At 44.7% G+C, this 15,140-nt stretch overlaps 1 protein-coding gene across 1 annotated transcript; it reads left to right on the top strand.

Annotated features, from left to right (window-relative positions):
• The first annotated feature begins 3,638 nt into the window (after nt 1-3,638).
• Nucleotides 3,639-6,508, top strand: LOC109455750 (keratin, type I cuticular Ha3-I-like). The gene is made up of 6 exons (XM_074319374.2): nt 3,639-4,001; nt 4,105-4,187; nt 4,703-4,859; nt 5,718-5,879; nt 5,981-6,106; nt 6,284-6,508. The coding sequence occupies exons 1-6, from the start codon at nt 3,654-3,656 to the stop codon at nt 6,506-6,508; spliced, it is 1,101 nt and encodes a 366-aa protein (XP_074175475.2). The 5' UTR covers nt 3,639-3,653.
• Nucleotides 6,509-15,140: the final 8,632 nt, after the last annotated feature.

Genomic DNA, 15,140 nt, shown 5'->3' with positions numbered 1-15,140 from the left:
AAGTTTTTCTGAGTCCTGAGGCTGCTTTGAGCATCTACAGGAAGAGCAAGCCTGTCCAAGAGTCTCAACATTTTCCTCTATAAAAGCCCATTTCATTATTCCCAGGAGTCACGCCTCGTCACAAGCTTGTGGGATTTGTCACTGTAACCCTCATTTTACTGAGGAGCAAAGCAATATTCAGGAAACCTAGGGGTGTCTTTCTGTCTGTACTTATAGTTGGCATTGAAATTCATGATCTTGTTTCCATGTTTTCTCCCAGTTCCTTTGTTTCAACACGCACTGATCTAGGCAGTGTCTCATCTCTCCAATTCACAATGAGGTGTGATGGGCCAGGCAGACTTGAGTTTACTTACTTGTGTCATTTGGACAAGTTAAATTTCTTCCCAGTGTCTCACATTCTTCATCTCTGACACATGGTGACAATAATGGAATCCAAACACTTTGGAAAGAGAATGGAACACTATGTGTGAAGGGTCCTAGTAAGCTATCTGACTAGAAAAGGATCTATTGTTTTACATTTCCTGGGCCTCAGTTTTCTCTTCTGTAAATTCAAGTCCTTCTAACTATAGAGTTCTTTGATTCTTGGAAATAGAACTTACTTCTGAAGTGAACTTTTACAGGGCTAAAAGTTTAGGACTAGGCAGGTAGATTTTCTCCCAGATTCTAAATCACCCTAGGTCATGCCACTGTGCATTTTCATTTGCTTAGATGCTAAAAAATTGCAATCTAATTTCCGATCTGGACATATCAACCAATTAAGAAAAAGGATGGCTATGTCCCTGTAAAGAAAAACTAATGAGCATAACTTGGTCTTAGTTTAGAAAGGTACCAGAGACAGTAGCTAGTGAGAGGATTGATTGGGCAGAGAGGTCTTTGAAGGAATGATGGGGTAAGGAGGGGGTGGGGAACAGGGCCCCGGTGGGAACCAGAAGAAAAACTATAACAGGAGGGACAATGGGCAGAAATTAATCTAAGATCCTTCCCCTAACAAAATGATAGAAGCTTCTGTGCCAAATATTTTGCACTGTGTTTAGGTATTCAGGCTCAGGAGTTAGACACCTGAGTTATTTAAATCCTAGGTCTACCACTTATTGGCTGTGTTTTAGGAAGATTCTGAGCCTTTCTCAATCTGTGTCTTTACCGATAAAATGACAATTATTTTATAGGCCAAACTAACAAGGTTATTAGAAAGATGAGCTGAGAAATGTGCTATAGCACTCAGCACCTTGCTTAGCACATTATAAGTATTCATGAAGTGGTACCATCATCATCATCACCGCCATCATTATTATGAATGCTTGCTCATAAACGTAAGGCTGGAGGATTCCCAGAGGATGAGTAGAGCCCATTTCAATGCCAGGACAAGAGGAGGCTTTGGTGGCAATATAACCCCATCTAGAGAATTCATCCTTCTCAAGAACCACCCCAAATAAGACAACCAAACCCACAAGATCAGAAATTTAGCAGAGAAGGTAGGGACCATGGGCCATCTGCCAACTTCCTAGTCCAGTTACCAAGTTAACGTTAAACTTTTGCATTTTGTTTATTAATTCATAAATATAGTTTTGTGCCCCTAGTGCTTGCAAGTGAGGTTAAGTGAATGAGGTTTGATCACCACTGAGTAAGTTGGCATGGGCAGCGTGTCTGCTCCACAAAATTGAATTTTCACAAAATTCTTTACCTGCGCTATCTGGGCCAACAATAGGAAGAGGGAAGGTTATAGAAATAACCATCACCTCCCACCCCCACCCCCAGCCATACTCACACACAATACCTAACCTTACTTTCAAACAAAGCTCCGAGGTGGTCAGCATTATTATTATTACTTCCATTTAAGAGATGAAGAAAACAAAAGCCAAACAAGGAACTCACTTCTCTGAGCTCATATCATCAGTGAGGATGTGAACACAGGTCATTTAGCTTCAAATGTGTGCTTTTCTGTTCCTTCCACACTGCCTTTGAAATCTGGACACATCCTTCTTAAATGACTTAATTGTGTTCTACAAATAATCTTTTGGGACTTCTTCCTGAACCACGGATTTGTTTCTGTACAGAACAAAGGACAGAGAGAGTGACAGGGAATAGGAGGTGTGATGGGAAGGGCTACTTTGTTAAGACTCATTATTGGGCAAGAGGGAGACTCCCAAGTGTTTGGAGGTGTCAAAGGGTATCTGATTCCAGAGGTGATGGAAAGTAAGGGGGGAGGGGGTGGGAGATGAAGGTAAGGGGGATCAAATATATGGTCATGGAAGGAGAACTGACTCTGGGTGATGAACACACAATGGGATTTATAGATGATGTAATACAGAATTGTACACCTGAAATCTATGTAATTTTACTAACAATTGTCACCCCAATAAATTTAATAAAAAAAAAGTAAAAAAAAAAAAAAAGAAAGCTGCATATTCATCATAAATAGTATCCACTTCTCAGGACGACAGAGGCAAGCTGCATTCTCATGGGTGCTGTGACTTGTTCTGGGAGCATCTCACACTGCAGAGTCTTACTCTAGGGATGATCAGTGCTCTCAGAAAAAGGATCAATCTAGGAAAAAGGCAAGAGAAATTTCTAGGGACTTTGAGATAAGATCACCATGGACACAAAGGTAGGTCTGAGCACCTCATTCTGGTTTTGTTTTCTAGTTGAGTCTGAAGTATTATGCTTCACATTTATGTGTCAAAATTGCCACTTGAATTCTCACTCTGTGGACTATTCCCAGCATACGTTTCCTTCTGTATGTATCTTTTCTTTCTCGTCTTTGAGGAGATTATTGCTTCAATGAAGGTTGGTAAACTTTTTTTGTAAAGGGCAAGACAGTAAATATTTTAGGTTTTGCAGGCTATCTGGTCTTTGTTGTAGCTACTCAACTCTGCCATTGTAGAACATACGCAGCCATAGACAATACCTAAGTGAATGAACATGACTGTGAGCCAATAAAACTTTATTTATAAAAAAGAACAGCAGGCCGAACTTGGCCTATGGGCCATAGTTTGCCCATTTTGCTGGTTTCATTTCCCAACCATGAACACTCAGTTATTTTCAATCTCTCCATTACTGACAAATTCCCTAAGCCCCAACTAATACTCTCACTGAGTGAGGCTCCGGATCCTTGCAGCTAATACAAGGATGAGTTTCTGCTATAAAGACAAATTGAACTGAATGTTGAAATGTGGGTACATTTGGGAGAAAAAATCCACCAGAAGACTGTTCACTTCAAACTCTCTTTCTAGGGAGTCCAGGAACAGAACCCCACAGGTGAGAAGTCCCAAACAACCCCACCCCATGTCCCTGGCTGACTTCCCTTCTGAGTAATGGGGAGAGCCATTTGGGGCTCTGTGATGATTCTACCTCCTTTGAAGTCATCTGATGAAACTCTGATTTCACCAACCACCAGCACCCAGGAGGATCCTGGTGTGACACAAGCTGAATGGAATAATTTTATAGGATGAGGGAAGACTCTATGGAGGCATCTAACTAGCATATTTTGGTGAAAAAAAATTACCTGAAGCATTAGGAAAGGAAACTATGTTGTATGCCAAGCCCCCGCCCACAATTAAGGGTATAAAAGGATCACAGAGGAAAGAGAGACTTCAAACCTCACCCAAATCCACTACCATCAGCTTGTTTGCTCTTCCATCATCCCTCCCAGCACCATGCCTTACAACTGCTGCCTGTCCAACCTGAGCTGCCATTCCGGTTGCCCTTCCCGGCCCTGTGTGGCCCCCAGCTGCCATAACATCCCCCTGCCCGGCGCCTGCAACATCCCCGCCAATGTGGGCAACTGTGGCTGGTTCTGCGAGGGCTCCTTCAATGGCAGCGAGAAGGAGACCATGCAGTTCCTGAATGAACGTCTGGCCAGCTACCTGGAGAAGGTGCGCCAGCTGGAGCGGGACAACGCGGAGCTGGAGTGCCGCATCCAGGAGCGGTGCCAGCAGCAGGAGCCCTTGATGTGCCCCAGTTACCAGTCCTACTTCCGGACCATCGAGGAGCTCCAGCAGAAGGTGAGCGGGTGGGGCTTGTGGGGGCAGAACAACAGCTGGTTGTCTTTGAACAATAAGACATTCTCAAGTTAAAGTGGTCCTCACAGTGGAATTCTGTTTTCAGATTCTCTGTGCCAAGTCTGAGAACTCCAGGATGGTGGTGAAGATTGACAATGCCAAGCTGGCCTCTGATGACTTCAGAACCAAGTATGTGGAGAATTTTCAGCCAGGTGACCTCCATGGTCCTTACGGCTCTTTCATGTTCCTGTGGGCCTAACATGACCGGGGAGAGGAAGCTATTTCTCCCTTTTTATTTCTCCTCTATGGTTGATTATCTAAATTAGCTTCAAACAGAGATCCAGACTCAAAACCCTTATGCTGTCTGCTCTTCAGTCCATACTGGACTTTCTGGAATGCCTTCTTAAACACCCACATTCAGAGACTGAAATAAATTCTCGGAGAATGGACTGCTTTGGGGGAATATTAACCAACAACTTTGAGAGGAGAGAGAGACGCCATCTCAGGAGTCCCCATGGGCGCCTTCCGGTGTTAGCATGAGTCAGTTCCTCTCTAGCCTATCCACGCAGAGCTTGAGGGGAACATGAAGAGGAAGGGACAGAAAACTGTCAGTTCAAAGATAGGCTGATCCCATCGAAACAGGACATGGGGCAGGAAGATGGGCTTCCTTCCTGGTTCTCCCTCCCACTCCCATCTGTGTGCAGGTATGAGATGGAGCGGTCCTCACGGCAGCTGGTGGAGTCGGACATCAACAGTCTGCGCAGGATCCTGGACGAGCTGACCCTGTGCAAGGCCGACCTGGAGGCCCAGGTGGAGTCTCTGAGGGAGGAGCTGCTCTGCCTCAAGAAGAACCATGAGGAGGTGAGAGGAAAAGAAAAGAAAAAAAAGGCTTCAGCACTAAGCCTTTAGCATCAGGAATCAGGAGGCAATTGCCGTAGGATCCCTGGGCAGCACCCTTCTCTGAAGAACTCAAGGTCAGCTCAGGGAATGATGACGCTATAGCCATAACATGGAGGGAGGTGAGCTGGGAGGGTTGGCCAGGTGCTGGAAATGCTGAGGAAGGACATCTATGCTCTCTGCTGGTCGCTGTTAGGGCCTGAATTTAATGGTAGAGACAGAGGGAAAAAAAGAAATAAGACATGGCCCCTTTCTTCAAAGAGCTCACAGTCTAGTCTCTAGTCTGGAGAGACAGCCATGTAAAAACATGGTGCTATAATAGGGACAGAGGAAAACAGTAAGTACTATATGGGACGTAGGAACAGCCCACTCAGGGAACAACTTAGTCTGCCTGAAAGGAGATAAGGAGGAAACTCTTCTCAAGAGGTATGTCATGGGAAAGAGGAAGATTTTAATACTGGCTGTTGCCATCTGTGGGAAGAGACTGAGCAAAGACATAGAGGTGGCAGAGTGAGCAAGGTATATTTGGAATGGCCCATGGATGGGCATGTGGTACCTACAGGAATGTGATGGGAAATTTGCAGATACCAAGGAGCTGGGACTTAGTCTTATAGGAAAAGTGAACTTGTTTCAGTTTTCTGGGAAAACAATCAAAATGACCCCTCTTCAAGTATATTCCTACAAAACATCTGTGTCAGTCTTTGGGAATATTCAGGATAGTCTTTAACAGTGAATTTTCAGGTAGGCTTGTGTTCACTTTCCTACCGCAGGAAGATAGAAAGTCTATTTCTGTGTCTTCATTTCTTCCCCTTTCTCCACCAGGAAGTCAACACCCTGCGCTGCCAGATTGGGGACCGCCTCAACGTGGAGGTGGACGCTGCCCCCACAGTGGACCTGAACCGTGTGCTCAATGAGACCAGGTGTCAGTACGAGGCCCTGGTGGAGACCAACCGCAGGGACGTGGAGGAATGGTACAACAACCAGGTGGGAACCTCAGCACCTCAGCACACAGTCACTCAGGACCCAAGGCCACTCGGGGCCCCTAAGGCAGGGTCTGATCCTGTCTCTCCCCTTTGGTGTTTCAGACTCAGGAGCTGAACAAACAGGTGGTGTCCAGCTCGGAGCAGCTGCAGACCTGCCAGGCAGAGATCATCGAGCTGAGACGCACGGTCAACGCCCTGGAGATCGAGCTGCAGGCCCAGCACAACCTGGTGGGTGTGGTTCAGACCTCCGGGTGAGAGATGTGAGGTCGGTGGATCCGAGTCCCTGGGATGCTCTGTGGGCCATGCTCTCCTTAACTCTTGAAGCTTGGACTTCTCTGGAACCCTATGGAGAAACCTCCATAGGGTAAAGGAGCTGCCCTGACATCCTATATCTCCCCTACACAGAGGGACTCTCTGGAGAACACGCTGACAGAGACGGAGGCCCGCTACAGCTCCCAGCTGTCCCAGGTGCAGTGCATGATCACCAACGTGGAGTCCCAGCTGGCTGAGATCAGGGGTGACCTGGAGCGACAGAACCAGGAGTACCAGGTGCTGCTGGATGTGCGGGCGCGGCTGGAATGTGAGATCAACACGTACCGGAACCTTCTGGAGAGTGAGGACTGCAAGTGAGTATGAGGCGAAGGATTTCTGGGAAAACGAGTGTGGTGGGACTATGACATGGTATTCACACGTTGGCCATATTTTCAATTCACCAAATAACACACATTAGTCAAGTGTCTACTATGTGATAGTTAAATGTTTATGAAAGGTCAAAGGTGAAGGTCATACCATCCCTGCCTCAGGGGGCTAACAATGGAGAGGTGGTGATAGAGAGAGTTTTACTCACAACAATAACTATCGCACATGGCAGAGTGTGTTAAATTCCTGAGTGTCAAGAGCATGAAATAATTTTTTCAAAAGGACAATTTTCCACTTCTGCACATGGCATTCCGGGGAAGGGAGAAAGATTTAGTAACAATCACATTTGATTCCAACTAACTCTACCCACTGAGAATTCATAGATTGTTTCATTAAGCACCTTGGGGGTTTCTCTATCACTCTTCCCAAACTATTCTAAACCTCTGTGTTCTCCTAGGCTGCCCTGCAACCCATGCGCCACCACCAATGCTTGTGGAAAGTCCTGCGGGCCCTGTGGCAGCTGTTAATTTAAATACGCACATCTTCTTCGAAGACGACAATGAAGCCATTTAGATCAAGCATAGAAAAGGTCCCCAGGTCCTGACTTTGCTGGAGCTCAGTTGCCTTTAGAAATCTTGTCATACCAGCTATGATATTTCTAGACATGGAAATGCTTTCCAGATCCAACAAGCAAAGGCACACATCATCAAGTTCCAATGTCTGGTAAACTCCCTCCCATGGAAGATTAAGTCTCTCTGTGTCTGAAGAAGTCCAGCTCCTTGTAGTCTGAGCTCCAGGTATTAATTCAGGGCGTTTCCTACACGTATTGTGTTTCCTGCTTTCCTGGCTTCTTTGCTATTCTCTGGAATGCAAGGAGGCCACTTCATTTACTTCCCAATAAACTTTATTTCTCTGGCATTGTAAATGTGTTTCTAATTCATCGTCATGCATTGTAAAGTACTTCTCATGGCTGTTTCATAAAAACACCCCTTCATTAGGAGGATGAAATGGGTTGAATGAACACAGCCATCTTCTTCCACTGGTAAATGCTGATGGTGAGGGAGGGCTGTCCTCCTGGGAGGCTCCCACCAAGGGAAGACCATGCAGAAGACCTGGCCTTCAACACTCATGCCCATCTTGCCTTGGCTGCAGGGTCCTTGGCAATTCTGAGAATCCTCTCCCAACCTCACTGCTATCTCCCACTGTCACCCTCATCACTGTGCAATTCTTTGCTTCTTTTTCTCCTACACTGTGCAGACCAGCTTCTGTAGAAACCGCTCAAAGAGCAGCTACCCTCTCCTCTCAACAATTAGGCTGCATCTGCACCACCAATAGAGATATCTACCCTTCCCTCAAAATGTACCTCCGATGATTTCCATAGCCCTGCACACTCTGGGTCCTCTTTTTCCATCTCCGACCACCCATCCTCTGTTTCCTGATTAGCCTCTCTTCCCCTTTCTGTCCCAAATGGAGGAAATGCCTAGGTCCTTGACTCTTTGTTTTTTTCTTTCCACATCCCTGTTCAGGGAGAACTAGCACCTCTATGCTGATGACACCCAAATCTCACTCTTATCTCAGTTCAAGTTCCAGGTCTTTGTTTGCCCATAGGACAGTTTCATTTGGTATCAGGCCATCACAATTGATTGGACTAAAACTTATCTTTGCCAAACTGGTTCATCTTGTACCCACTTATTATGCCCAATACTTTGTAATGTAAAGACCCTTAAAATGCAGGCAGGCAGATCTCCTTACCGCCTTCTCTTCAAATTTACTCTTTCCTCTAGGCCTTTGTTCATATCTATAATGTTCTTCTATAACCTCTTTATCATTTTATTTCCTATAATTCCCAAAAAGGCCAATATTCATGATCTCATCCAACAAACATTGATCTTACCTTACCTCCCACTTGTCTTATCTCTGAATTATTAAATCTGTCAAGTCCAACAGCCACTACTTTAGTTCTCCTTTCAGTTTGGTGCGATCTGAGTGCCACAACCATAATCGATCATCTATTGTGTGTGCCAGTACTGTGTGCAGTGCTGAGAATACACAAATAGGTCAGCCCCAGTCCTGGCCCACAGCATGTTTACAGTCTAGAGTGGATAAGACAAAGAAATAACCACATACACACAAACATCAATGTAGCTCAAGAAAGGTACAAGTAAACAAAGGTGAATTTCCAAGATGCGAGAAAGTGATAAGAAAAGGCTCCAATTTTCTGGACAAGATGGTGAAGTAGGTAAATGCTGTGCTCAACTCCTCTCAGGACCACATCAATCACAACTTTAATCAACTATTAATATATAATATTAGCATAATTCTGAAATAAAGTTTGATGGGATATGTTTAGACAGAAGAATGTGTGAAGATTTGAGAAGAGGGAAATATGTTGCAAGCATGAACTTTACCTGGTAAGGAGATGAGGAAGCAGGAGGTGTATTTAGAGCCTGACAGACCAGTTTTTAGTGTGGAGCAGAGGATACATGTGGTAGTGGGAGCTGAAAGTGCCAAGGAGTGAGGTAGGACCATATCTGGCAGTGCTTTGAATCTGTGAGATTTGCTTGTAAGGAAGGATGGCATATGATATATCAGGCAGCTATGTATAAACTGGTTTGTGATAGGTCCTAGATGGGCCCAATTGGCCCCACAAGTGATGGATTGGGTGGGAAAGAAAAAAGATCAATCAGGAGGCTGGTGAGAGAAAACAAGGACTGAGATGGGTGGAGGTGGGGGAGTGGATGGGCAAAGGGTGAGGTGGATTTCAGAGGAACAGCCTGAGGTATGGAAGCTAATTGGAGATAGAACATTTTCTATGGTAAAAATCTAACACTCACTTTGGAAAAAAATTGGAAACTACCTAGGAAAGTTGAAGATATTCTTATCCTATGGCCAAAATTTCTACCTGTAGAGAAACTGCTTATGTGACCAAGATACAGATACCAGAATATTCATAGAAATATTGTTTGTTTCTGCCCAAAATGGAAAAATTCAAACTCCACCAGTGATCATTTAAACAGCTGAATTGTGTGGTGTACCTATACAATGAAATGCTCTAAGACAGGATTGACATTTCAGGCCAGAATTTTTAAAAATTTTCTTGCTATTCTTTGAACATGCAATTAAGTCTTGCCCAACCAAGGCCTTTGTACCTATTCTCTCTGACTGAGTGTTCTCTCTCACTTCCTTGAGGCATCTACTCACATGTCAAGTTTTCCAGACCACCCTGGGTGATACAGCAACCAACCCTCGCCTGGCATTTCCTATCCCCATCTTAGTTTGTATAATAGAATACCATTGACTGGGTGACTTATAAACAACAGACGTTTATTTCTCACTTCTGGAGGCTGGAAAGTCCAAGATGAAGGCCAACAAATTTGGTATCTGGTGAGAGCCTGCTTTCTGGTTCCTAGATGGCTAACTTCCTGTGTTCTCACATGGCAAAGAGGTGAGAGAGCTCTCTGGGATCTTTCATAAAGTCACTAATCCCATTCCCGCACCCCCTCCCCCCAAAGGCCTTGCCTGCAAAATGGAAAGAGAAGGAAGGAAACTAGTACTGGTTGAATACCTACTATGGGTCAATATGAGTGAAGTTTCTGGGCCTGAGAAAATAAAACAACAGTGTGTCTCCAATGGAAAAAGCTGAAAATAAATGACTAGATTTGGGAGAGATGTTGGCGAGTCACCTCATAAAGATCACAGAGCTGGAGAGATCCAAGATGGCTGAGTAGATAAACACTACGCCTGTGTTCCTTCCATGAACACATTGAAACTATGACTGAATTATAGAACAATCAACCTGGAAAACCATCTGAAGTCTAGCTAAACAGAAGTCTTATAACTAAAAATATAAAGAAGAAGCCACGTCAAAACTGGTAGGAGGGGCAGAGATGTGGAACAGGCCCCAAACCTCCCTTTGGCAGTTGAGATTCAAAAGGAACATCTCAGCCGTGGTGGTTTCCCCCATAAGAGCGAGAAACCCCAGCACCCCACACCAGGCTCCCCCGTCCGGAGTACTGATGCTGGGAAGAGGAGTCCCCACAACATTTTGCTGTGAACAACAGTGGCGATTCCGACCATTTGGGTGAGACAGAAGGCTGCAGGAAACCCAGACATCCTCTTAAACAGCCCACGCACAGATTCACTCGCTCGCAGGCACTCACCTGGGGCTCCAGCGGAGGTACGGTGGCTCACGGGGCCCCAGAGACATATGGGGGGCTGACTGAGCTGTGTGGCTGTGGAAGGAAGACTGGAGGACTGTCGGCACGTTCCTGGTGAGGGCTCCTCCTTTCGTGCAGCCGGGTGTGGACGCCATCTTTCCTACGTTGAGCCCGCCCCCCACAGGCCAAATCTGAAACTGATTGGCCTGGTGAGCTCTGAGCTCTGCCTGCTGCCTCAGCTGGGACCCCGCTCCACCCAACGCAAGCACAGCTGGAGGCACTTTCTCCCCGAGCAGCCATTCCCTTCCACATTGCACTCTTTCTTGAAAAACTATCAGAGCCCATGGGCCCCAAGCAAGTGATGACTGGACTTGGTGCGCTCTGAGCCTTTTGCTGAGTAGCTCCAGGCTCAGCTCTGGCACCAAACTACAGTCTACATTAACCTGGTGACCACAACACTGCCCACTATAGTGGGAAAGGGGAAGGGGAATAAGAGGTTCAAATTCCCAGGTATAAAACAAATAAGCCATGGGGATGTATTGTACAGCATGGGGAATATAGTCAATAATATTGTGATAACGTTGTAGTGTCAGGTGGTTGCTGGACTTTCCATGGTGATCACTTCTTTAAGTATATAAATATTGAATAACTATGGTGTACACCTAAAACTAATATAATAGTGTATGTCAGCTATATTTTAAATAAAAATCGTTTTAAAAAGATCATAGAATGATAGTTGTTAACACTGTGAAGGGGAAGATGTTAGAAGAACCTTGGGGACCACTGATAAAAATGACAGAGTGGGCCTGTGGCTCTCCAAAGTCCCTGACATGAGGTTCTGCCATGGTTTAGCCAGATCTCTGAAGATACAGATGACACCTGGTTAAAAACAGTTGGAAAGGGAAGTGGAGAATAGCTGCAGTGACACAGAAGTCAAAAGAATTCAGAGTTTCAACGAGAAGATGGTCAAAAGCATCCAGGTCAAAAAGATGAGAATTCAGACAAATCTAACTGGAAATAACAATGGGGAGATCCCTGGGAACTGTAAAGAGCAGGGTCTGTGGAGTACTAGGGGAAGAAGCCATATTTCAGTGGCTCTTTCAAATCTGTCTCAAAGCACCAACTTGACAGTGAACTTAATGCAAAAGTTCAACACAACGCATTCATACTAAACATGAAGTCTACTTTGCTTTTTCCTCTGTGTACTACAAAAATGTTTTAGCATTTGCTGTTCCCCTTGATCTGAAAAGCAGTCACCTAAACCAGTTCTCTTTCCATCTTTGAGTGGTTCCTGAATCCAGCTTTCCCAGAAGACTAGGACAATTAATTAAGGTAACATTGTTTTGGATCATTTCATGTTCTTCTTGGCTTCCTTATTCTAGACTGGGTAGAGTTAAAAATCATACTGATGAACTTTGCATTTTTCTGACTCGGTTTATAAGACCCCCACTGGGACGCCACTCCCATTGGGAGTCCAAGACTGAGTGTATGAGACACAATGGTGGCTCTGGAGAGGGTTTGTGGAATGGGCCCATGGGTTCCCATTTTGAGGTGTCTGTTCCTCTCTTTGCTTGGTCCATCTTACTACTGGCCTGGCTCATTCTCCAGGTCCTCTCCTGCTTGTCCCTCATTGGAAACCCTGTTTAAGCATCATCTCATATTTTAGTTCCTCAATTACCATCACAATTTCTCCCCTCAATGTAGTCAGGGTGGGCAACTGGTAAATTGGCAAAAGTCGCCTTTATGGAATAGTCTATGGAAGCCCTATACCCTAGTCTTATAAGCAGCTCTAACTGGGGTTGGCTCAACATCATGGGCTGGTGTTGGTACTGAACAGTGTTTCTGCTTTTCTAATTCCCCAATGGGTGACTTTTCATCTGTCTGGCATGTTAATCCTCTTGCTCTATGTGTGCCTATTGATTCTACTGCTGTCTTCTCCTTGCCATTTGTACACATTAAAACACAAGTGATTGACAAGTGATCCAATATATTACTTTTTATTTCCCAAAGAATACATTTTACATTTCTCCTTGTGAGAATTTTAAGTACCAGGTATCTGGCCATGAGAGAAGATAGTTTTGGGAGGAGAAGGGTGGCCTTCTAATGCCTTTAAAGTCTTGCCACAGGGAGGATGGGCTCAGCAGGAGATCTGCCCTGACTCCACTCCCTGGCTAACTACCACTGATGAGTTTATGTGTGATCTTTCCCACAAAAATAGTCTTGGCTTCTATAATAAATAGTATCCTTAAATCTTAACTGTAATTTGCTTACATCTGGAAACCAGAAGCCTTATGACAGCGTCTGCCACAATTACATGGGCAGGCATAAAACCTCTCTGTTTGTTAGGATTTGATTTGCTCATCATGTTTATTGAAGGGTCACTGATGAGAGACAATGTCATTGCTTATGTAAAGGCAAGAATTCGTAGTATGGAGTGGAATAAGTAAAAAGCAATTGCCTTCCAGAATTCCTGGAAAGCGAATTGAAACTTGGCTCTTTTCTCAATAGACCCAAGTCTTCTCAACCATCATTATCTAATGACCACATAGTGATGCAACAATCATGGTTACTTCTACTCAAGTTGTATTTCCTCTTGTTTAAAAAGTGCCATTGTCTAGATTTTTCTCTTGAAGCTTGGGCCACAGAAGAAGGGGAAAGACAGAGAAGAGCCTATGAATCCAGCTCAATGTTTGAAGGATATTGTTCATCCAATAGAGCTTCAATCAGTTTGGTACCAATTTTAAACCCACACGCCCATCCCACTTCTCTCTAAAGGTAGAGATTCAGGCAAGAGGAGCAAAGAGTTGTAGGTTGTAAATGTGTGTGAGGATGTTAGTAGCTTCAAATCCTGCACATTTTCTCCCAAACTGCTGTCTTTTATGAAAGTGTATTTGAAGCTCCACCTTGGAAATGACTTTTAGAATCACCCAAGAAAACATATATTGCTATTTTTATAGTCACAATGTGTTTCTGACCCGTTAAAGATACTGCTCAGTTTAGTTGTTTATCCAACTCCTCACTAGGCTTGGTTTAAAATGATATCTCACTAGTTTCAAAAATAAACACACCCTCAGAAGATGAAGATTTGCCTTCAATGAGGATAAACAAATGTCCCAGGCTATGAGGGCAAGTTGGAAGAAGGGCTGATCTGAGAAACGGCCATATGGGAGAAATTAGCATGGAGATTCCAAAAGGAATTACTTTAAGAAGTATCTTTCATATTTTAAGCATAGATAGTTGAAATATAAAATCTTCATAGTTCTTGATGATCACAAGATGCCATTAAACACATAACGAAGTGGTGGCTTTTCAGGGTCACATCCGTTGGAGAACTGGGCTCAGGTGTCTATGTCAAAGCAACCAATGGTTTCTTTCTTTCCAGCTTTCAGTGTTTGTTACACTTTCTTACTCAGTAGACCTCCTTCCCTCAGAATGGAAAATGACCTTTGCTTCTTTGATAGGGAACAAGCTTTCACTTCTTGGCCCGTTTTAATTTAGGAGGGTATGTGGTCTAGTAGTGGTCAAGTCCCATTGAATTCAATTCATTCGTGTATCACTGCTTTTCAGTAGTGAGAAGATTGGAAGAGAGAGACAGTGTAATGGAGAGAGCATGGTTGTTGGAATCAGAAATCTGGGTTTGGATTCCGGTTCCACCATGTAGGAGTTCTGAGGATGGTCAACCTCTCAGAGGCTTGGTGTGCTCATCTACAAACCCTGCAGGGTTTTGTGAGGACTGAAAGCGATAACGCACGTGAACTGCTTAGCACAGTGGGTGCTCAGCAAGCAGGAGCCATTCCAATAACAGTCATAGTGTGTAAGCACATGGTGCAGTCCTCACGCTGAGTAGGTGCTCCTAAGATGCTAGTTTTCTTACTGTGAACATTGAGTAGTAGCAGAGATGGAGCCTGAGGCGCTTCCTGAAGACCCCACTAGGAAGAGGCTGGAATTCCCTCAATCTGGTTTGGATGGAATGGCTAAGGGACACTGAACTGCATGGCCTCGTTAGTCCTTTTTAATCTCAGCTTCCAGGATTCCCTACCCAACAGTTTAGTTTCTAGGTGGGCTACTTTAGATGGTTTTTCTCACAGAGTCCTTACTGAGTACGAGCTGGATGAGGCATAGACCCTTCTTTGTTTAGGACAAAGAGGCACAGAAGGGCCCCCAACTTTGGAGGACAGGGTACAGTTGTCACTCTACCTCAACACCCTGTGAGTAAGCACTGCTCTTGGCAAGGTTAAGAGTTGGTCACTTTGAAGCTCTTACTTAACCAACCAGCATGATTGGTGAGGAGTCCCGACTGAGCAAGAAGCCAGAGTAAAACATTTATGAGGTAAAGGACTTGTGTGAGGTGGCTACAAAACAAATGGAAACATTGGTAAACAGAGTAAAAGGGGGTAATGCAGTCCGTGGTTGCCACACCCACCGCTGACAGAATATAAAGCCCTGGGAGAGGACCAATGCTCACA

Source organism: Rhinolophus sinicus, chromosome 12 (genome assembly GCF_057876585.1).
Source record: "Rhinolophus sinicus isolate RSI-liver-muscle chromosome 12, RSI-T2T, whole genome shotgun sequence".
Taxonomy (NCBI): domain Eukaryota; kingdom Metazoa; phylum Chordata; class Mammalia; order Chiroptera; family Rhinolophidae; genus Rhinolophus; species Rhinolophus sinicus.
This window is presented reverse-complemented; position numbering and strand designations above follow the sequence as displayed.

Excerpts from the sequence above, each read along its gene's own strand:
- LOC109455750 (XM_074319374.2), top strand. The coding sequence starts at position 3,654 with ATGCCTTACAACTGCTGCCTGTCCAACCTGAGCTGCCATTCCGGTTGC. Across the intron at positions 4,860-5,717 it reads TCAAGAAGAACCATGAGGAG|GAAGTCAACACCCTGCGCTG; the intron begins GTGAGAGGAAAA and ends TTTCTCCACCAG. Across the intron at positions 5,880-5,980 it reads AGGAATGGTACAACAACCAG|ACTCAGGAGCTGAACAAACA; the intron begins GTGGGAACCTCA and ends TTGGTGTTTCAG.